This window comes from Pangasianodon hypophthalmus, chromosome 6 (assembly GCF_027358585.1).
Source record: "Pangasianodon hypophthalmus isolate fPanHyp1 chromosome 6, fPanHyp1.pri, whole genome shotgun sequence".
NCBI lineage: Eukaryota > Metazoa > Chordata > Actinopteri > Siluriformes > Pangasiidae > Pangasianodon > Pangasianodon hypophthalmus.
The window spans coordinates 31,231,965-31,256,742 of NC_069715.1; the positions used below are offsets into that span (position 1 = coordinate 31,231,965).

At 40.3% G+C, this 24,778-nt stretch overlaps 1 protein-coding gene across 1 annotated transcript in view; it reads right to left on the reverse strand.

Moving 5' to 3' along the window:
* The window catches only part of cntn5 (contactin 5), a 129,197-nt gene that overhangs the window by 37,087 nt on the left and 67,332 nt on the right, over positions 1 to 24,778 (reverse strand). Inside the window, exons 6-9 of the mRNA XM_026911248.3 lie at positions 21,583 to 21,678; positions 12,111 to 12,314; positions 6,055 to 6,157; positions 1,329 to 1,510 (exon numbers count right to left, since the gene is read on the reverse strand). Of these exons, the coding sequence (XP_026767049.3) occupies positions 1,329 to 1,510; positions 6,055 to 6,157; positions 12,111 to 12,314; positions 21,583 to 21,678 (585 nt within the window). The remainder of the gene's footprint in view (positions 1 to 1,328; positions 1,511 to 6,054; positions 6,158 to 12,110; positions 12,315 to 21,582; positions 21,679 to 24,778) is intronic.

Consider the following 24,778-nt stretch of genomic DNA (forward strand, 5'->3'; position numbering starts at 1 on the left):
ACCTGAAGACATCTCAGATCAGCAGCATGACTGTGTGAGTGTGAGATGATTATTGTGAAAAATCCTCGTGACATTACGCTGATCTTCTGCTCCACACACACTGCTGTTAATGCAGAACACACATTTAATCTGAGTGTGAGCGTGACTGCGATTAGAGAACACACTGCAGCTGATAAACATGGATCTGTGACACCGGAGTGATCTCCGAGTCTCCGAGTCTCAGAGTGAGCGAGAAAATCTGGGACACAAAAAGTTATTTTAGTCAGAAAAGTAAGAAGTGCATTAATTGGATGCGTGTTATTCCCAATCAAGCCTGTAACAGAGGTGAGAAGTAAGATGGCATGGGTTTCATTTATTCCTGCGAGAAGAGCAGTCACATTCCTACAGAGAGAACCTGGAACACAGTGAAAACGGAACCAACTGATACCAGCTCTGGAACCAACTTCCCAAAACATCAAGTAACTCATATAGCATTAAAATCATCCCGAGTTACTCACACATCAACGAGCCAAAGCGCTCCCCAAACAATTTTCCAAAAAGAGAATTCAAAAGATTCTGTACTTCCTCTGGGGAACCCTTAAAAGTTCTGATTCATCAAAGAAACGACATAATTACTAACGATTTCCAAACGATTTCCTTTTTAAAAAAGGTTCCCAGTAGAACCCATTTAAAAAGCTAGAACCCCTGATGAGTCTTTTTTTTTCTAAGAGTATTTTTATTTATATTGCTATTGTGTTCAGTTTGGTGAGCTACAATCTGAACTAAACAAGTTTAAAAGGAGTGATTGTACTACAAACCTCTCTCTCTCTCTCTCTGTCTCTCTCTCTCTCTCTGTCTCTCTCTCAGTCTCTCTCTCTCTCTCTCTCTCTCTGTCTCTCTGTCTCTGTCTCTCTCTCTCTCTCTCTGTCTCTGTCTCTCTCTGTCTCTCTCTCTGTCTCTGTCTCTCTCTGTCTCTCTGTCTCTGTCTCTCTCTCTGTCTCTGTCTCTCTCTGTCTCTCTGTCTCTGTCTCTCTCTGTCTCTCTCTCTCTCTCTGTCTCTCTCTCTGTCTCTCTCTCTCTGTCTCTGTCTCTCTCTCTCTCTCTGTCTCTCTCTGTCTCTCTCTCTCTCTGTCTCTCTCTCTCTGTCTCTCTCTCTCTCTCTCTGTCTCTGTCTCTCTCTGTCTCTCTCTCTCTCTCTGTCTCTCTCTGTCTCTCTGTCTCTGTCTCTCTCTCTCTCTCTCTCTCTGTCTCTCTCTCTCTCTCTCTGTCTCTGTCTCTCTCTGTCTCTCTCTCTCTCTCTGTCTCTCTCCCCATTTCTCTCTCTTTCTCTCGGGATAAACAGTCCTTACTGTACACCTGGACGTGTCCCCTGAAGGCCGTTCCTCCTCGGGAGTTGTCTGCTTTACACTCGTAACTTCCTGCATCGTCCAGTTGGATGTTGGGAATCTCCAGCACGGCCTGAGACTTGCGGAGTCGAGCCTTTTTCGGGATGTTCCCGTTGATCTTCCTCCATGTGATGGTTGGAACGGGGCTGATTGAGAGACACAGAGACAGGAGTTTGATAAAATCCTCTCCAATCACGAGCAAAGAGAAAAACGTGCAAATGCGATGTTTCCTCTAATTTACAGAGCTAAAGCTTCAGGGTTTCCTGTATATTATTATAATTATTATTATAATAATAAGGACTGTTTCTGTCCTTGTCTTGCTGTTGGTTCTGTCCCTGATCACGTGTCTCTATAAACTATATACAAACTACATGTAGGCTTTTATTTTATATAACAACTGTAAATTTTTTGGAAAAAAGTAAAGCTGAAAAAAGTAATGTTGAATGAAAGATATGAGTGTTACAGGAGGCAGAAGTGTGTGCTCATGAGGCCGAGAAGGTTGCGAGGTGTGAGCATTAATGCACATTTATTCAGATTACACACGTTTTTTAATCCGTTTATGTACACGTCCCTGTAAATGAGGTGTTACTATAGAAACGATAACGCATTAGAACCAGCGCATTAATTATTAATAAATCTGTGATTTGCAGCTGTCAGAGCTGCTGTTAGAAAATTAATCAACACCTTCTGACCAATCACAATCCAGAATTCAGCAGCAGAGTGGGATAAACCAAAGTAAACAATAAATACTGTAGATTGATGTTCAGGATCATTTCCGATCTGCTAGTGAGAACCCTCGGAGCTGAACGTGGCTCGTGTTTTGTGGTTCTTCGAGCCGGCTGCAGAGATAAGAGAACTGCCACACTGTCACGCGCCTCGGTGTGTGAGGCGGTTGTGTGTGATGTGATCCGAGCGTCCGGACCGCGTGAAGATAAACTGCTCTATCTGACACCATCAGTGCTGCTGCACTCTGACGCCTCGTCAGCTTTCCAATGAGAGACATGTGACACGGTGAAAAGAACAACTCTCCTCACAATCCGTCGAGTGAAAACGCTCCGTCTCAGAGTTTATTGTGCTCCGGCCGTGATCCTGTCAGCGTGGAGATGTGCAGCTCCAGATGAGACTACATCTGGACAGCAGATAAACCTGATTTCAGCCGGCTACAACTACTGTGTGTTCGCATTTCATTGTGGGCTCAGGTAAGATAGTTTATTAAAATTCAGAATCATGATATTTGAAGATTTCAGATGGTACACAGCTTTATAATGTGTGAGCATCAGAGAAGAAAGCTAAATGTTCTCCGCATCCTATTACAGATCACTCCTAACTTAATTATTTTCCCAACACCTCTTCATCTCCATGTAGTTTGTTGTGTCGTGGCATCATGTACATCATTCAAAATGATGTAGTGGTGCTTTGGTGCATAATGTGCATACTTTTATTTTTATTTATTTTTTTTATTAAAGGACCATGCAACCCTTCTGTCATTGTTCTGTACAATTTGACATTATTCAGGTTTAGTTACGTAAACCCATTCAAATCGAGTGACCAGACAAACAGGCTAATAATTACAACAACTTAAGGATAAATATAATAACTCTGACAGTGATGGATTGTGATTTCCTGTAAAAATATAAAATATATTTAAAAAACATCACAGATCCCCTGGCTAAGCTTCACAGAACTCCTCACCTTGAGAGCCACAGATATATCACACTATTTCACTGTAGTCAGATGAGAACGTTAATTGAGTTTAAATGATCGAGGTTAAATTCGAGTCTCTATAAACAAAGACTATTTAGCTGGAGGTTATCTCAGTGCTTCTGAGCGTCAGGACTTGAAAATAAACGTTCTCTGCCTGACACACCTACGGCTCAGAGGAAATGAGATAATTAGCCAATGCGCTCACTGTGATTGGGAACACGTCTATAAGGGAAATGATTTTGCAGCAGTTTTCCTGAAAGTAAATAAATGTTATATCTTGCGTGGTTGTGAACTGATCATTATACAAGCGGAGTAGATAATAACCTGCCTGGAACACAACTTTGTGGTACAGCATGTCTAAACAACCTGTGTGTCTGTGCTGCAGAGAATTGAGATGACCTAATCATTATACTATATATGCCCAAAAGTATGTGCACCCCTGACCATCACACTCACATGTGTTTCTTCCCCAAATTGTTACCACAAAGTCAGAAGCACACAATTGTATAGAAGGTCTTCTATCTGTGTGCTGTAGCTTTACAGTTTCCCTTCACTGGAACTAAGAGACTCAAACCTGTTCCAGCATGACAATGCCTCTGTGCACAAAGCGAGCTCCATGAAGACATGGTGTGTGAAGGTTGGAGTGGAAGAACTCGAGTGTCCTGCACAGAGCCCTGACCTCAACCCCACTGAACACCTTTGGGATGAACTGGAACACCGACTGAACCCCAGACCTCCTCGACATCCCAACATCAGCGCCTGACCTCACTAATGCTCTTGTAGCTGAATGAACACAAATCCCCACAGCCACGCTCCAACATCTAGTGGAAAGACTTTACAGAAGAGTGAAGCTCATTATAACAGCAAACACACGGGGAATAAATCTGGAATGAGATGTTCAACACGTACATATGGGTGTGATGGTCAGGGGTGCACATACTTTTGGCCATACAGTTACATCATTGGTGTAGCAGTGAGAGCTGATTGTGGAGAATAATAGTGGGACAGAACCTTGTGGTACAACCTGAAACAGCTCTAACAGTCCTTGTGTGTTTAAATGGTGTATAATGTCACTGCTTCAGCTGTTTAAAGCAGTTGACAGAAATGCAGCACTAAGAGCTGATTCCACACCAGCGACCCCTCTACTGATAAACACCGTGAGAGTCTCACACTCAGCACCTCACACACACTGACTGACAGAAAAGACACTGCAGGGTGAAAACTGACCACATATAAAGACTGATAATAAAATGCACTGATAAATCTTTCATTTGGAGGAACGCAGGTCAGGGGAAGAGCTCACACACACAAACTTGTTTAAAGGCCAAAGTGACATATTAAAAGAAAAAGAGGTGAATGACAAACAGTAACTACAGATATAAATGAAGATGATTGTAATGATTGTAATGTGGATGATTAACTGTAAAGGACTTTGTAAACAGTGATGGAGTTCAGACGCTGTAGATGCTCAATTCAGAGAAAATAACAAACACAAACTGAGGGACGATGACAGGATACAGGTTCGGAGTCAGAAGCTGTGCTCTTTTATACAAAATAATTGATTCATTTTACATTTCAGATAAAATCATGAGAGCAGCTTTGATAAACAGATTCCACACAAGTGCAAAATATTTTATTTTTCGGACCTTTCAGATTGCCACAGAGATTTTTATGTAAGTCACGCAGTAAAACTGAAAAACTCCAATATTAAGAAGAATGAAAACGGAATGGAAAAGAAAAATCTCACCTCAGAGTTTATGATTATATTAGTACATGTTTCTTATGAACTCATATCTGTTAAATATCAGAAATCATGTGTTCTGTTTTCATTAGCTTTAAATTTCAGGTTTCAATGTGAAGCTCAAAAATCTCAAACACCACGCATTAAAAAAGAGAAACAGCTGAAAATAGTGTTTAATCATTTCATTCGTTTTCATCATGAGAACTATCGGCAAGATTAACAACAACAACAAAAAAACCTCTAAAAATAAAGCACAGATTGGCTGCAGGCTGTAACTTTTAATGTTGTTAAAATAAGGGCTTTAACACACATCGCTTCATCATGTGCACTTCATGCGCACTCCTCTGAGTGCTTTTCTCCCTCCTGGCGTTTGGCTCATGTTGACCATCTCCATTTGTCACTGAGGGATTTCTGGCCAAACAGGGATAATGGAGATTAAAAGCATTCGCAAAAAAGTGAAGCCTGGTGAGTAAAGAGCTTTTTTTTCTTTATCTCTCCTCTGTGCTCTCTATTTTATCTCTCAGTCCATCCTGATCTATTCAGCAATCTGCTGCTGTCCGGCTTCACCAGCTCAACGTCGCCTCCATCGCAGCCTTGTTTAATGTAAATGCTTAAGTGTAAACGTAAAACTTAACATTTAATGTAAACGTTAAATTTGCGTTTATGTGCTATTAATAAAATAACAGCTGGATCAAGTGACCGAGTTTTAATGAAGATTTCAAAACTTTAAATTTTATCAGCTTTCACCGTAAATAAAACGCCTCCGTGATTCTGTTCAAAGAGAACAACGCTGCGCTGAGCAGGAGATAAAGATTTTACAATTTATTTTGTTTTCTATCTATTTTGTTTTGGAAGATTTCTTCATGAGGATAGTCGTGTTATAAACAGTATGAGCACAGAACACAAACTGACGGCTGCTTCATCCTCCAATCAGCTGCTTCTGTATCAACCAGCAAAATGTGCAGAGACGGAGAGAGAAAAGTAGAGAAATGAAGAGAGAGAGAGATGGAGAGAGAAGGAGAAAGAAATGGAGAGAGATGGAGAGAGAAGGAGAAAGAAATGGAGAGAGATGGAGAGAGAGAGAGATGGAGACAGAAATGGAGAGACAGAAATGGAGAGAGATGGAGAGAGAGAGATGGAGAGACAGAAATGGAGAGAGATGGAGAGAGATAGAGAGAGATGGAGAGAGAGATGGAGAGACAGAAATGGAGAGAGATAGAGAGAGATGGAGAGAGAGAAACTTACTTTCCAAGAGCGAAACACTCGAGTCTCACCGTCGTTCCTTTAGCAGTGAGGACTGTAGGAAGAAAGTGCACCTCAATTTTGGGCTCATATTCCCCCATTACACCTAGAACACACACACACACACACACACACACACGCATACACACACACATTGATAATCAGAGTTTATTCTGAGTTTCATCTCCATTACACTTGACACCTCTCTCTTCCTCTCCTCTCCTCTTTTCTCCTCTTTTCTTCTCTACTATCTTCTTTTGCATCATTTTGTCTCTCTGTAGCTGATGTGCGTAGGAAAAGCACACACGAAGACTGTTTGTAAGTTTCTAGTGGCGTCTGGACTGATGATTTCCTTCCTCTGGTCTTAGCCTGAGGCTCTGCTTCCTTTCCTTTTTAATTATTCTGTTAATGAGGCATGTGCGTCCGTTTCCTGTGAGAGATAACGTCAGAGGACATTGAGAATTTTTCACATTCAGAGAAAAGTCTGCCACTGGGGAGCTTTATTATTATTATTATTATTATTATTATTATTATTATTGTTGTTGTTATTATTATTACTGTTATTATTAGTAGTAGTAGTATTGTTATTATTATTATTATTATTATTATTATTATTATTACTGTTATTATTATTATTATTATTATTGTTGTTGTTGTTATTGTTATTATTATTACTATTACTGTTATTATTATTATTATTATTATTGTTATTGTTATTATTATTATTATTATTCTTATTATTATTGTTATTGTTATTACTATTACTGTTATCATCATCATCAATAATAATAATAATAATAGTAAAGCTGTCTGATGTGAACAGCACATGGTTGAGTTCCTGTGTGTGAGCCGCAGTTTCAGAGCTTAAAAACATGTAAAGTTATTTTATTCATACAGGACGTCAGTTTATTCCTGCAGTCAGACTGATTTAGACTGAAATTGTAAAGAAATTGAATTTCTCATGCGGCCTGTAAAGCGTGCACAAGAAATGTGAAAACTGCTTCAGTCTTTCTTTTCTGAACTCCTTTTCAATTTCAATCTCCTGCTTGTTACACATTTACAGCTCCCGAGCAGCACTCTCTGTATAATCCATTTTCAACATTTTACTATTTTATATTCTGCACGTATCATATTTAATGTGTGGAGAGGCCGACATTGATAGGAAAGCGTCTCGGCTGGCTGAGCTGAAACAAACAGGATGTCGCAATGCCTATTTTCAAATCCCAATTTTATCCATTTATTAAGATTACAATGGGCTTGTTTGATGCAAAGCAATTTTCCTTTTCTTTTGTTGTGCCATGCAGCATAATTATCTGATAAAAGTCCAGGCCTCCATCAGCAGCTCAAAGCTTTTAAAATATTGCAGCTAGTGAAAAATAAATAAATAAAACATTATCCCATCACTGGGCTCTATGTCTATTTTCTAACAATTAAAACCAATCCAGAACACTTTCGGTGTAAAAACACAAACTGGAGCCACGCTGGGAGAGGAGTGTGTTCGTGAAACTCAGTGATTGTGATCTGATATTTCGCTTTACAATTACAGTTCAACATGTAGGAAAAAGTTTTCACCCCCCAATGGTTATCTCATGCGTGTTATAACTGAGAAGATCCAAAAGCTGACTGATTATAAAACATCGAAATATAATTACAGAATGATTTATTATTAGAGAATATAGATAGATATTCATATCACATTCAAAAAGAAAAATGCAAACCAAAACCTTATATTTTGATCTTTTTACTATTAATATCTTAACATATAATTTTTTTAAATATGGAGAAATATCTGAGACACGTTAGAGTGTTTTCACACTGGGTCTGAATACTCGAGTTCGTACTCAGGACCGATTCTGGGCTTGTTTGTGGGCGGGGCTCAAACTCACAGGTTTGCTTTCTAGAAGAATTCCTTCTAAACCGTGAATCGGTCACATGCATTTTCCATATGTGACTTTTGTGCACGCAGGTTTGCGTGTTGGACAGCACTAAGTTCATCTGTTTGTTGTTGTTTATAGTTTTTCTTTAGTACCAACACTGTGGTGAAGAACACTTTTTGGATGTATAGCAAGTCATTATGCAGGAATACCTACAAACAAAAGTGAGCTAATTTCAGAGCTTCAGTCTTGTGAAAGTCTGGTTTTATATATCAGTAACCATAACAACCCTTTCCCCGGGATCACGAAAGTAGAAACAGGACATTAGTCCATGTGCAGCGCAGAGCACGCAGAGCTTCCACACACAATGCAGACCGCACCACGGGCGTGTGGAGGTGAACCTCAGACCACTGATTTCAACAGGACCAGGGATCGAGCTCGAAAACAGTTTTCACACTCCACCGAACTCTCGGTCCAAACGGCAGCAAGAGTGAAAAAGGCAAAAATGTGGAAACGACTTAAATGTCTTGTTGCTTTAAATTACATTTCTTTCTCTTCCTTATTTTGTACTGAAGGTGTGTAAACTTTCTGCACTCAGCTTTTCAGTGTATTTATGTTCTCTTATCTGAATTTATAACATTATGTGAATTCTGTGAATATCAGATTGCATCATTTTAAAAGACATTGAGAAAGTGGTCCATCTTATAATTAATATTTACACCAAGATGCTAACATCGTGACGAGACTTAATAAAAACAGCAGTAAAGAAAAGTCCTCTTATAAAGGAAAGTTTTGCGATTTAAAGAAAATCTTATGTTATTTTGGCATTTGTAGAGGGAGAAATCTGGTCCATTATGTGAAATTAAAAACAAATCCTTTTTTCATTTGCTGCAAAATAAACAGTTCATTATGTGTGTTTCAGCAGTAAGAACCCTGAGAGGAAAGTCCTCCTGAGTGAGTGATGAATGATGAAGGCCAGCAGCGTGTTTGACCTTCACTTCAGTCCTGACAGACGTAATGACCCGATAAGAATCAGAGCCGATTGGAGGAGACAGGAGATCACAGGACCTGCGAGTGTTTTTGGCAAACTCCTGAATTCGAGAGCTGAAGGATTCTTTAAGAATTACTGTTGTTTCTGCAGCACTTTTCTGCAGGATGATAAATCAGGAGACAGGAGAGATGGGGTGATGAAGATCCAGCACTTACCCCAAGGTGCAGACGTCTGATTAAGATCATCTCAGAGGTGGAAGGACAGAAGCTGCTCTGCACAGAGAATCATGTAGCGCTAATTTACATTCCAGCTGATGGAGAGAAGCAGATTTAAAATAAAACTGCACTGTCCTGTGTCTCCTGTGTCCCTGCGCTACAAGAGTCAGAACTCCAGCTCAGACTAATTAATTTAAAAGTTGTAGCTGTAGCTGGATTAATTGTGAAAGGCGTCTGTGGAGGGCGATACACCTGGCCTCGCCTGTAAGCATTTCTGAAGATGAATGTTGTTGTTGATGCCCTTTTTAAGCCAAACTTTTTTCTCTCTGTTCCAGCAACTAATCCAGTGAACTCATAACAAATGATCACAGATGCTTTTACAAAGAAGCAGCAAATCTGGAGATCAGCAGAAATAAATTCTCTGTCAGAAATAAATTCTGTCAGTGGCACAAACACAATGAACACAGAGCAGTGAACGATCGTCATGGTTAATGTTGACACACCTCGACCCAAAAATTCCCTCAAACAAGGACAAAAATGTAAATGACAATGCCTGTGCAGCTGCACTAATGCTGTTATAGAAAATTAATTAACGTCTTCTGACCAATCACAATCCAGAATTCAGCAGCATTGTGGAGTAAAACTATTAGAACTAACACATATTTCATTCTTTTTGCTTGCATTTTTCTGTCGCTGTTCCATTGTAGGTTTTGCTATAGGTGTTGTCTGCTATAGCGCCCCCTAGCGACAACAACATGGAGCTGATTTTCCATCTGTGTTTGTCTACCAGTGTGTGATGTTTCAGGGCTGATGCAGCCGTCAGACTGAACATGATGAAAGTAAAGGGAAAAAGGACACGAAATACCTGAAGCTTCCGGTAGCATTTAAATTCACTTTGCAACAAGGTCATCTATGTGAACGTTAATCCTGTGAATCTGAGAGCCAATAAACCATAGAGGGCGGGGCTTTCACAAAAAGGGTTGAAGAACCCTTGAGGAACCAATTTTTGTAAATTGGTTTACATTTCTTCTGAAATCACATGACCCCAGGCCCACCAATCATCACCTCATAATCTGCCAAAAATAAATAATACACTCGGAACACTGCTTGTCCCTCTGGAGGAACCTATTATGTTGAACCTTACAAGAGAGAGAGCTCCAAGCAAGATAAGAACCCTTAACAATCCACAGAACCCATGAGGAACCCTTAGTTCCACCAGTGGAGTGAGGAGAACTCTGGAATAACTCCAGCGTTAGAGTGAGAGAAATGAGGAGCAGTCAGTAGTTTGAGTTTGCTGGTGCCAAAGTCATTTTCAGCTTTTTAGGCCGCTGACGGTACGAAGGTTCCACACAGAACGGCTGCCAACAGGATGATGCATGTGCTGGGCTGCAGGACGGATAAAGATTCCCATCAGCTCCGTTTGTTTTTCCGGGTGACTAACTTTTCCTGAAGCTGCTTACAGAAAAAGAAGAAAATGTATGTGCTGTTCTCTGACACGTTGCCTGAGAGGCTGTTTACACAAGGACATTTAGCAGCAGCACTTCACCAACCTGTGGCTCAAACACATCCGTCTGGATTCCTCTTCTCCATCTCTCCCTCCTTTTTTTAATGAGAAGCCCAAATCAGGTTTAGCATGCTAATGTGCTTAGCACTCGGTGTGTTCCAAGCAACAAGGTCATTTGAATCCTGCAGTCAATAAGGAAGTTTGGTGTGTGTGTGTGTGTGTGTGTGTGTGTGTGTGTGACGATCCCCAGTGACCCCCAGACATCAGTGATTGTCTCTTTCCACCAAGGTTCTTTCAGATGAGCTGCACGGAGATGGAGGACGGCGATGTCTGACTTTGAGCTACAGGTGATGAGGCTCGTCTGTGTATTCACATGGAAGAAAACGGCCTGAAGCTTCAGCGTGAGTGAGAGTTTGGTTCTCGATTGGCCCCTGGGAGGACACTATAAAAAGATCCAAGGCCCGTTCATGAACAGGACCAGTGATTCGATTAATTTTGCTCTAGAACATGATTTCCCTGGTGGCCACTCACGCAGGAGTGCATCGTAAGCAGAGGCAGAAGCCCTAAAGCTAAAGATAAAGCACGTCTCTGTGTCGAAAGACAGGAAAATGCACAAAAGCTGACAACTTCTTCAACTGATGCTTTTCATACTTCACATTTCTTTCAGTGGTAATAAAACATTTCACACATTGTGTAGAGAAAGGAAGGTGACAAAGCTTTAGTTTGATTTATTATTTCTAAAATGCAGTATATAAGCTTTTAGAGTTCTGTTTGTGCAGCACAAATGTCCTGACATCCACAAAAACACGAGCACCACGAGGACAAAGACACTAACAGCTTTCCACTGCCTTTCATGCTGTATATCCACAGAAACACAGGTTCCTCAAGGGTTCTGAAGAACATGTGAAGCGTATATTAGTTGCTGCAGCTAGTCCGGTGAGCTCTAAACAATTTACATAAATGTGTGTGATTAGTTAAACTGAAACAGAGGATCTAATAAACTCAGAGTCGCTGAACTACAGTGATTTTTCTTCACATGTTAATCAACTCAGCTACAGTATTTTTCTACTCTACCTTTTTTTAGGCAACGAAAAAAACAGTGTAAGTATCTACTGATTCCTACGTTTATGTCATTTCCATATTTATCCCGTCCGACACCATGCTTTCTTTTTCAGTGCACAGTCAATTTTTGAGCAGTGTTTCACAGTCATGTTCACTAATTAGTAAAATTCAGGAGCAAAGAGAAATGAGGAAGTGTTAGCTGAGTGCTAGCTGAGTGTTAGCATCGCTGTGTGTTTGTGGTCACTGTAGTTTTTCTGAGTGAGAATAAACCGTAACTTTTCTCATAAACTCGGCCTGGAGTAGAATGGCACAATCGTAAAAGGTTTCCAGCACTATGATTAAGGTTTAATCATAAAGGACTGGCTGTATATTTGTACATGTGTGTGTGTGTGTGTGTGTGTGTTTGATCTCACCATCTGTTCTGAGTGTCAGTGGTGTAGGAGGACTGAGGACCCGGGCGTTGGTCACCATGTTCTTCACCAGGCAGATGTAGCTCCCCACGTCTGAGGGCTGCACCTTGGAGATGTACAGGTTTCCTGTCTGCTGTGAGATGAAGCGTCGGCTGTCCTCAGCCACAAAAGATGGAAACTCGTTGAACACCCAGCTGTAGATGATCTCTAAAGATAGACAGTCAGAGTGCAGGTGAGACGGATGAGTACCGATGTGTACACCTCAAGGAGAACCTCACTGTCCTCTAACAGACTCTCTGGGTTCTCTGATTACAGCAAGGCTTTTAAATAATTAATCCTGAACCTAGCAGTGTGTGACTGTCATGTTTTAGTTTATAATGTTTAAATCTTCTGTTTTTTGTTCTCGTCTCTCTTATGTTCTAATTTCTGTGAGTATTACTGCAGCACTGTAAATAAGAGCTGGTTCTTAAATGAAATGCAGGTGATGTAGCCCAGAGCGCACAGTGTTCTTACGTTACTTATACTGAGGTAACATTAAAACACAAGCCCGAGAGAAATGCTCAGGTCTGAGTGCTGACTGACTTTTAAACATTAAACATTAAAAAGCCCTGCAGGATGTAAACATGGATATCATAAACACACGAGTGAAAAAGCTACAAGTACAGGACACAAACAAAACCAACAGTATGTGTACAGCTTATAGCCACGACGTTATTCACACTCTCTGTGAAGAAACATGAAGACATGAGAAAACAAATAATTTAGAAATACATTTAGCACGAGTTTAATCTGAAGAGAAAGTTAATAAAGCCTCATTCTGCTTGACTGATCACTTCATTCATTACTAATGTGTCCTGAAATATAATTTAATTTAAAATTATTCCAGACAAATTGAGATGATTGGTGTTTCTCCCGGCTAGTGCCACGCCCATTAAGAGGTGCCATGTTATAGCAATATAACAAATAAAACATAATTAAATAAAGGAATGACATAAAATACAAAATGTTTAAAATAAATGTTTTAAACAAAAATATTTAAAATAACGAGATGTTTAAAATATTTCTATATGCACACGGGTCTGTTACTGTTTTTTTGGACTGAGTGCAGCATTGGACATTACTGACGGCCATATGGTAATAAACCGTTAAATTCAGTTGAGTATCACAATTTGCCCACAATTACAATTTCCTTTTTGTGTTAAAGAATGATACATTATACTTTTTATCCGTTTATAGCTGCATTAATGCATTAATTAATGGAGTGTCAGTGAGACAAGTTAGTTCCTGTTGTCTCTTACGTAATAGCAGCTATAAACAGTCTTTCCCTCACCAGCTTCTCTTTTATTCTTTCTCTTTAAGTTAATGTTTTGTTCTTTAGCACTAAGAGGATGATGTCAGGGGGTAACACCCGCATCATTTTGGCCGACACACAGATTTTGAACGTCACAATTCCTGTTGCGGCGCTTCATCAACATTAACACAGATGTATTCATTTCTGACCACGAAAATATCACCTGGAGGAGAAAAGAAAAAAATGACTTAGGGACACAGTGATGCTCTAACACAAAACTATTCTGTGTGTGTGTGTGTGTGTGTGTGTGTGTGTGTGCGTGTTTGAAAACAGAGCCTGTGGTGCTTTATATAGTAAAACAGTGATGTTGTGATGGATTACAGCTATTACAGTTTTGCCTGTAAGGTTAATTACTATTTGGGCGTGTTCTGAAAGTGAGGCGCTGAATGAAATTTATTTTAGGACTCATAAATATACTTGGAGGTTAAATTGTCTTCTGTTTGCTGGAATAGCTTGTAGGAGGGTTCAGGCCCATTAGCAAAATAATTGTAAAAATAAAGTGGCAAAGTAATTGAAAATAATTTGGAATCACTGAGATGTAAACAGGATATTATTCTCACTTTTATTTGTCTGACATGATGCAGAAACTCAAACGGAGATGTGCTGGAGTTTGAACATCCAGAAAGCTGAAAGTCAGTGTGATCTTAAAAAGTTAAATCCTTATTTTTACATCACGCTGATTTGTGATCTCTTGATGCTGCACATGTGACTGTGCTGATTGTTCCTCTTAATTTGAATGAAAGTTGTAGAACATTATCAGCATTTCCTCTTGGTTTACTGCAGAAGCATTTAATCCTGAACACCAGATGAATATTTATCTCTGAGTGAATGGCAGGCTGCAGGAGAGATCTGAGAACACTCCTGCTGTGTTGAGAAATTACAATCACAGAGCAATAATGAACAATAATTCTTTCACTAGCCCCAGTTCTCTGTTCCTGAGCGTTGGAGAAAATAACTGAACTCCACAACGTTTTGAGTTCACAAGATCCAAACACATAAACCAGTGTGATTCATTGTGCTTGGCATTCGCTGTTGATGGCACTCGTGAAGGAGTTTTGTTTATGAGATAAATATTCATTGTTTATTCAGGTGACATTGGATCCTGTGTCTGAGAAATTGAATGTGAATCTCTTAAAAGGGCCGCAGTTTCTCAGATTAATCACCGCCCAGACGAAGCGGCACCTGGACGTCTGACAACACTCGATATGCAAAGGAAACCAATGGTGTATGAAATTCATGCAATGATTGTACAGCAAATAAATCAGTCTGGCAGGAGAAAAATACTCATTTAGTGCCTTAGATCAGCGCTGTCTAACTTCAGTACAGGAGGACTGGCATTCATCACAGTTCGTAGATTCACATTACAAGCTTCTTTGCACAATTATAATTTTTGCTTAGATGTCTATCTTGACAGTTCACACAGGACAACACGTAACACATGTGATACACATCTGTCCTTAGTGTCATTAGTTACTGATTCATGCATAGGAATGACATTCATGAAATGTATCAGTCAGGATTTAGGCCTCATCATAGCACAGAGACAGCGCTGGTTAAAGTGGTAAATGACTTACTACTGGCCTCTGATCAGGGTTGTGTCTCCTTGCTTGTGCTGCTTGACCTTAGTGCAGCTTTTGATACCATTGATCATGCTAATCTCCTCGATAGACTGGAAAATGTAGTAGGCGTTAAGGGAACAGCCCTTTCCTGGCTCAGGTCTTATTTGACTGATCGTTATCAGTTTGTAAATGGTGACTTCTCTATACATACTAAACTAAAATCTTGTGTTCGCCAAGGCTCTGTTTTAGGCCCACTGCTCTTTTCTCTATATATGCTACCTCTGGGTAAAATTATTCGTAAACATGGTATTAGCTTCCACTGTTACGCTGATGACACACAGCTGTATGTTTCAGCAAAGCCAGATGACAGACACCAGCTTAATAAAGTTGAGGAATGTGTAAAGGACATTAGACACTGGATGCTTATTAACTTCCTCCTACTTAATTCTGACAAGACAAGTACTAGGACCACATGCAGCTAGAAGTAAGCTTTCTGTGCAGCAGTAAAAGTGTCTTCTGGCTCTCCCTTTTAGTTATGCAGTCATAGCTTGTCTTCCAGGATTCCCTGCTTGCACTCTGCACACAATGTACATCCTCTTAAAGCACTACAGGATAAAAGCACACCTAATACTCTCTCTCTCTCTCTCTCTCTCTCTCTCTCTATCTCTCTCTCTGTTGAGCTACACGTGTTACTCCTGCTGCCTGATGAGATGTCTACTTTCCTGTCCTGCCTGGCCCATCCTGATACTCTACTTCTGCTTGGAGCCTTCTCGACATCCCTTGCTGCTGCTGAGGATGGCCCTGCATGGATAGCCCAAAGTTTAGTTTGAGGTTGCTGTGGATGGTACCACACGGATACCCTTAAGACGATTGTGGATGTTCTTACTTGGACAGCCTAATGATTGCATTTGCTAAAAACAAGTCTCATTCATTAATCAATGGATAACTTCACCTTGGATATTATAGACTTAAAGCTAAAGGATGGGCTCCTTTTTGAGTTTGGTTTCTCTCAAGGTTTCTTCCTCATGTTGCCCCAGGGAGTTTTTCCTCACCACCGTCACCTCTGGTTTGCTCATTAGGGATAAATCTAAATCTATATTTGCATTTCTGTAAAGCTACTTTGTGTCCATTGTTAAAAGTGTTATATAAGTAAAACTCAATAGCACTGAACTGAATTGATTCTATCATAGTGTTGGTTTGAAGCAGGGTGCTTAATTGCCACGATGTTATGTGACTTGTGTAATCTCACAGCTACTGATTGTTATAATTCACCCTTTTCTTAAAGACATTTGCCTTAATCACTGAGACAAATCAACATTTACACTGAACCTACCAGCCTGTTTACTTCACTCCTAGTAGCAAACCGCTTTCCTCATTGACACAAGAGCTATTGAGAATACCTATGTAAGACCAAGTGACCTTATCACCCATAATGTGCTTGAATTATTCCTAAAAGTGCAGGACTGCTAGGTTAGAACAGCGAGGACTGCTAGGTTAACTCGAGTCTTCTGCCTCCTTGAAGTATGCCATCTGTTGTGGTGGTGTTCTTTTGTAGCTGTACTTTGCAATTTTTTGGGCAATTGTTTTACTATGCAACTTGGTTTTGGTTCCTTCCAGTTTACCTTGAATTGATTCCTCAAATATTAATAAATCACCAGTTTCCTCATCTTTCCACTGAATGTAGTCATTGCTGTTGCAGTGACAGTGAAATGACAGTAAAACATCAGCAATGATTTTGACCTCTTAAGTGGAGCAGAAAGGGGAGGGTGGGTTCAGCAGAGGCACAGCTGGAGACCTGGTGTTGAATTGGTTGAAGAACTGGTTCAGCTTATTTGCCCAATCTGTACTTCCCTCAGTTTGCTCATTGTTCTTAAAACCAGTGACCAGCTTCATACCACTCCACACATCCCTGGTATTATTTGCTACATCTTCAACTTAAGTGTCGTTTTTTTAGGAGTCTTTGGACTCCCTTATTTTCACTTTCAGTTCTCTCTGGACCTACATCATGCTCTTAAAGCTCTCTTCTTTTTGTTTGCCTTCAGTTCACTGGTTAACCAGGGTATGTTGTTTGGAAAGCAGTGAACCTCCCTGGTGAGAATGATGAAATGCTGCTTTCAACACAGAAATTGACATAGACTGTGACACAGTTAGTCATACCATTACTGTCCTTCCCATGTGGATCACTGATAACATCCCATTCTGCAGTCTCCAAACAGCCACACAGAGTCTCCACCACTTCAGGAGTCTGTTTCTTAACTGTTTTTTTAATGCTAGAGGTTGATGGACAGCTGTGTAGCTGGGCGTGAGCATGACCAAATTGTGGTCTGATCTGAGTGGGGGAATAGCAGATTACATGCAGGTTTCATACAGTAATTTGACTGTCTTGTTCTCTCTAGTCGAATGTATAACAAACTGATAAAAAGTAGGCAGAGTTGAGGATAGAGAGACATGGTTGACGTAAACCAGAGATTGTCATTAAAAGCGTTGGGGCGTTGCGGCTGCAGTCTTGCAGTGACGCTGTGGATGTCCTTAACAGTAACATGTCCAGGATTACACCATCTGTTGTTTACGAGCACAGCACGGCCCACCTTTCCTCTTACCACTTTGTTTAGTGTCCTGATCCGCCCATATCATCTGAAAGCCAGCACTGGTAGCGTTAGCTGCATTATGCTACATTCTCGATATTCTCTTCAGTATTTTGCCAATTCTCCAAGTTCATCCATTTTATTAGCCAGAGGCAGCACATTCCCCAGGATGATTAATGGGAGAAAAGGTTTAAACCGCCATTTTGTTGCTCTTTGTTTTGCTCCAACGTAGCCTCCTGAGCTCCTCTGGATCTGTACCCTATCTCTGGGTAACACCGCAGGTTCATGTAGTGCTATCAGCTGGTCCCGAGTGTAAACTATGCAACAGAACTATGGGAGTTCTGTGATTGTTCAGCAGCCAAGAAAAGTTATAGATCACATTAAACACTAAAACAACAACACTAAGCTCCACTAAAATGACTATCTTAAAAAACTTGACTCAAGACTACAGACTATACTACGGAAAAAACTAAAAACTAAAATACACTGCACAGAGCTGTTACAACAGGCTGCCACTTGCACAGCACCCAGAGTTGGATCACATACAAAACTGGCTCAGGTCTGATTTGAAAAGATTGGATTGTTGTGTCCACGCAGTCCTGAAGAAAATCAGTCTTGTGTCACATTAAGGCAGAAAATCAGATTTCTGTCACTTTAACCTCGCAATGAGACAGCAGCCTCACACACACCTACAGAACCTGCTAATGAGCTCAAACAGGTTTCAGGAAAATCACCAAACTGTGCTGAACTCCAGCCTCCAGGAATGAAGCAGGAGAAATCAGCAGTGTTTTTCCCCTCACCTCTGCTACAGGAAGTCAACATGCCCAAAGCAACACCAGGTAAACTGGATGAAGTGACTCAAACAATTTCTGACCTGGATTTCTTTGATGCAGTGTGACTCATTTCACTTTATTTATGTAAAACAAACATGCATTATATTCTCAGCCAGAGAGATGGATTAGTCTGTTGTTTGTAATTTAATTTCTAACTCCATGCATAAGAAGAATGCTAACTGTAATCACAAATTTGTGTTTGAGAACAAGGCCATGTTAAGCCGAACTGTGTCCTGGGACTGACGAGTAAATGAGCTAACAGACAAACAACAAGTTTAGCTGCTGAAGCTAACACTGAGTCCAATCAGATCAAATCTTAACAGAAAGAATTATACAATCTGTGGTTCAATTCTATAAATATTATAATTTTACACCACTCTTTATTCTGGACTGTGATTGGTCAGAAGGTGTTGATTAATTTCCTATAACAGCAGCTCTTACAGTAGTGCAGCTGCAAATCACAGGTTTATATTAATGTCCTCCTTCTTACACATTATCATTTCTATAGCAACAGCTCATTCACAGGGGCATGTACACTGGACAACACAGGTAACTATAAATGGATACAAAGCACAATGTGTCATTCTTTAATAAATAAATAATCATTATCAATTTGCTGTGGTATAAAAGGGATAAAACTCTTGGTGACATGCTGTTATAGGAAAATAATCTTCAGGGTGGTAACAGTAACTCCACTTCATTAAACCCTACCACTGATTATTTTCCAATAACAGCATGACACTGAGTGTTTTATTCCTTACATACTGGACTAACAATTCATTTGTGACAAATATTGATTATGATTGAAAATGCAGTTAGTTCCTGTCTCTCTCTCTCTCTCTTTCTCTCTCTCTCTCTCTGTCACACTCTCTCTGGTCTGAAGATAAATCAATATTGGCATTTTCAGTTTGTAGCATTAAGGGCATCGATTCATGTTTATTATCTTCACATCAGTGATTTACATCAAATAAATATTTAAAGAAACTGTTTAAATGACCTGGGTTTCATAAAAAATCAGCTGGTTTTTATTTTTTTATTTATTTATTTTTCTTTAGATTTCTTTAACTCTAAGAATGACATTTTTGCCTGGACAGTAAGTGACCTAGCAAACTTGGCATGTCCTGTCGTGCTGCAGTGAAGAAAACGTTCATCATGTTGAAAGCTTTCACCTTCACAGGCAGAGAGATGTTCAGCTCTAAGCCTTGGTCATGTGATGTGCAGCAGTGGAGCAGAGATGATCCTGATAGCAATGATGATAAAACAGAGCTGCAGATAATTTAAGGTCAAGCAGAAGAACAAGAAGCTGCACACGTGATGATCCATTAGAGAAGAATATTAGACGGAGCATTTGAGATACGCTCGTGCAGAAACAGAGATCCCTGCTGTGGGGGATAATTGTCTGTGTGAGAATCTGTTTCATTCCTAATGATCCGGTAAATTTGAGTCCCTGACGCTGAAGCTTCACTCCAAACGTGTTCTATCACCCGGGTGGCGATGGATCGGTTAACAAGCAAACCTGCTAGCTCCTCTAGTTGAATATTAGTTACTGCTGACGCTACGTCCAGGTCTCGCGCTACCGCTCTGCATTGTGCTGTGATGAGGCCACAGGTAGTGTGACACACATTCTCCTCCAAACTCTGAAAATCCATCACACTTTAGTGTTGCGAGTGGCAGGGTAATAAAATAGCAGCTGATGATGATAGGATGACGTTCTGAGCAGAAGCGGACTGCACACAGACAGAAAGGCTCGCCCACATGACCTGCCAAACATAATTATGTCTCGGAGATGGGGACACTGATGAAACTGTGTCAGCACAGGGTCAGAAATTTACAGCTCACACAGCTGAAGCAGAGTGGATTCAGCAGGACTATTTTTCTTAATTCCCTTCATTGTCCTCCAATAATGATAACGCTGTTCCTCAGCAATCCATCAGCGCTTAACATGCTCATGTGCAACCTGAACAACGCTGACCTTATCACTCTGCAATCACAACAAAATTCAATGCCTAGCATGTAGTGTTACAACCGGGAAATGAAATGGACTTAACTGGGATTTTATGCCACGGATCTGAACAAAACATTTCATAATATTGAAGTGGTCACCATGATGCTATGTGCTTACGTATGTTCTCTAATAAAATCTGGATTCTTTCAGAAACAAGTGAATTTGAGTATAAACTCTTGTAACTCACTGTAATTATATATAGGTTAACTCTATTCAGCGAATCACTTGAATTCTGATAGCAACTCATTGTCCCAGAACTAATTTAGGGGTTTCACAGGAATGGGAGTGAATACTTATGCAATCAAACTTTTATGTTGTTTTATTTGTAAATAATTTTGCAAACTATATAGATTTTCCCCCACTTCAATATTACGGGATGTTTTATGTAGATTCATGACTTATAATTCCAATTAAGTTCATTTTATTACCAGACTGATGCCTCTATACACATTTAAGGATAGGTCATATATGACAGGATGAAATTAAGGTTATAAAGGTTTTTTGTGTCAAACAGTAAATGAGAACTAATTACAGGTCAGAACTAAAGTTCTGAGTGAGGAACTGAAGACACATCAGACCATATGCACCGCAGGATTGCTCCGAGGAATCACTCGAGACAAATCATTTGAATTTGTTACTGTGTCATACCTAATTTGCATAGAACTGAATAAATCTCAATTCAATTGTCAACAGTAAGACAGTTTGGACAGAGAGTGAGACAGAGAGTAAGACAGTTTGGACAGAGAGTGAAACAGAGAGTGAGACAGTTTGGAGACAGTTTGGACAGAGAGTGAGACAGTTTGGAGACAGTTTGGACAGAGAGTGAGACAAGGAGTAAGACAGTTTGGACAGAGAGTGAGACAGTTTGGACAGAGAGTGAGACAGTTTGGAGACAGTTTGGACAGAGAGTGAGACAGAGAGTAAGACAGTTTGGACAGAGAGTGAGACAAGGAGTAAGACAGTTTGGACAGAGAGTGAGACAGTTTGGACAGAGAGTGAGACAGTTTGGACAGAGAGTGAGACAGAGAGTAAGACAGTTTGGACAGAGAGTGAGACAGTTTGGACAGAGAGTGAGACAGAGAGTAAGACAGTTTGGACAGAGAGTGAGACAGTTTGGACAGAGAGTGAGACAGGGAGCTTACCGGGTGAATGGGGAGGAGGCATACACATCAGCACTACTCCCTGACCTTCTCTGACGGACACGCCTCCTCTCGCTCGCCCGCTGAAAGCACTGAGATCTGTGAACACACACACACACACACACACACACACACACACACACACACACACACTGGATATTAGAATGGCTGGCTGTGGTTCAGAGGATGAAGAGGATGAAGCTGACCTGCAGATTAAAGGCCGAGTGCTGTGTTTGGGAGAATGTGCCGCTCTGCCAGAGGCCTGCTCACATTTACTGCCGTGTCCTCAGCAGCAGCTCGGCTCCGAGGGGAACCGGGTTCTAAAGCCCAGCTCCAGTGAAGACCGAGTGCTGTTTAAAGCAGTTAAACTCACCCAAAGCCATTAACACCTTCAGAGCTAGATAATTATACTGTTGATATGTGGAAGCATCACTATCTCTCTGTCTCTTTCTCTCTCTCTCTCTCTCCCTCTCTCTCTCTCTCCCTCTCTCTCTCCCTCTCTCTCTGTCTCTTTCTCTCTGTCTCTCTCTCTCCCTCTCTCTCTCTCTCTCTCCCTCTCTCTCTGTCTCTCTCTCTCTCTCCCTCTCTCTCTCTCTCTCTCTCTCTCTCTGTCTCTCTCTCTCTGTCTCTTTCTCTCTGTCTCTCTCTCTCTCTCTGAGATGTAATATGATCACTTACTTTGAGGAAACTGGCCCTGACTCTAAACACTGTCTCTTCATCTTTTCAGCTCTTTATTATTATTATTATTATTATTATTATTATTAAGGTGACACTCTAAGCTGCATGTTAACAAGAATAAATAAATAAATAAATAAATAAATAAATAAACATTCTTTATGCAGCCTGAGTTGATGAAGCTGTTTTTTCTTTACCTTCAAGCTCTCTTGTGAGACGCATCTCTACTGATACACACTAATCACTAATTATACCACAGACAGAGAGAGAGAGAGAGAGAGAGAGAGAGAGAGAGAGAGAGAGAGATGTATTAAAACATTATTAGAGGATTATATTGCTTATATATTTTATATTTTCAAGCTGACATTAGTAAATGATTTCCACATTTTTTATTTTGTGCATATAAACAGCTGCATAATGTCCTCAGCAGGCCTCCGTACCATTCTCATTCGCCAGTCCCTGACTGATCACAGCTTCCATCGATGTTTATCCTCTCTTTCTGATCAACACGAGACTAGCAGTTATCCCACTGATCTCGATCCAGATACACTAACCATATACGTAAATGCATTTGGAATGATCATGTTTAATTTGCTACACATCATCTTATCTAATAAATACAAAAAGCAGCTCCTTGTCCAGATAATCAGATTAAATAAAGTGTCAGTGGTCCAGAGAGGAGCATTTCAGACTGACACAGACCTGTGAACATTCACATACGTCCTAAAACACTCCGAATCCATCAGCACTCAGTTCCAGCCGGTCAGTAAAGTGTTTGTAAAGGTCAGCTGTGACACTGTTTGAGTAAACACACTTCAGGTGTTCACTTAGAGGAAAGCAAATGTTAAACCCCAGAACATCTGCACGTGAAATTTCTTTCAGCTGTTGCACTTCATCCAAATTCACTACAGAATCACTCACCTTCATGCAGTTTCTCTGCTGTAGATCAAACACAACACCGATATCTCCTTAACACCAGACACACATCAGTCAGAGTGAACACACACACACACACACACACACATACACACACACACACACACACAGCTGAACCTAAAAAAGCTTTATTCTCTGCTCTCCATCTAACAGATGTGAAGGTCATTAATCTGAGCATTGTGAACTGACAGAGAAAGCAGGAGATGTATGTGTCACACTTCTCACACACTTTTCACACAATTTCCACACGGTTGTGGGAGGTATTTGATTTTTCTCTTCCACACTAATATGAAGACATTTTAATTCTGCACTGAAGTGATGTAACACAGCGGGAGTCCATGACCAAGCGCCGAACTGGGGGCGGCTTTTACAAAACACACCCACATCTACAATGTTTCAGTCTCGCCTCCTCTTTTTTCTGCCTTTATGTCATTCTGCCATTTTCTCTCCCCATTTCTCTCTCTCTCTCTTTCTCTCTGTCTATTGTTCTGTTTCTATCACTATTTCTCCATGTTTTCTTTTTTTCTGTTTATGAAATAATCGTCGCTGTTATTCGGATTTTTGGAAATCACCACGTTGTCTCTTCTGGATTTCATTCAATGTACATGAAGACTGTTTTGCATGTTGTCCATTTCATGTCTTCTCCTTCCCTGCTCTCTTTGTAAAAACCGCAGCACAATCAGATTTTCTCTCTTACAGCTAGAAATTGCTTAACATTCGCTGCCATTGAGGCGAATAATTCAAAGCATTAAGAGGAAACAGGAAGAAAGGCCTGAGGTCATTGCAAATAAATAACAACTGAACTGTGTGTAAATTAGAGCGCTGTTGGTGTTGAGGATAAAATGCCGTGTCAGAGGAACAGTGCAGTCTGACTCACGTCGCTTCCGATCCAATCAGCAGGAACACAGAGTAATCAGACAGAGAGCATAGGAAGCATTTCATTGGTTTGTAAGACATCACTTCCTGTGAGAGAAGATTTTCAGCTTAAATGCGAACGTGTGCATCCTGACCAAGTTCAGTTAGAAGGCTTAATGAGACTAGAAAGATTATTTCTATTTATTTATTATTTATTTGGTAGATGTTAGTGATGGTTTGTTGCTACAGGATAATAATTTGTTTCTGTTACACAAAGCATGATCCTAAACTGCATTATCTCTTATTTTCATTATGTCTGACTTTAAATAAAACAAATTTTCTGTTACTAGCGTAATTTCCTATAAAGTGGCCTTGACATGATGCGATGTGACATGATGCGATGGTATTGGAGGCGGAGCTAATTTCACTACCTCACTGTCTAAACACAACTTTATACTGGTCACAAACACACTCGAAACACACACTAGAGAGACATTCGCAAAAATCATGCCTCGTAAGTGTGTACAGTTTTAGATGTTAGGGAGAGAAGTGGTGTTTTGTTTTTATAGAAATATTTCACACCAACTTCATTAATACATTCGGCAGTTAGTCATGCTTTGACTAGCTGCGTTATTCTGTATTGTTATTAGCTCATAACGTCTGCTGATAACCCGCCTGTGATTACGTTAACGTGTTCAGGTTTGGTTGTTTAAACACGAGGTGGAGAACTGGA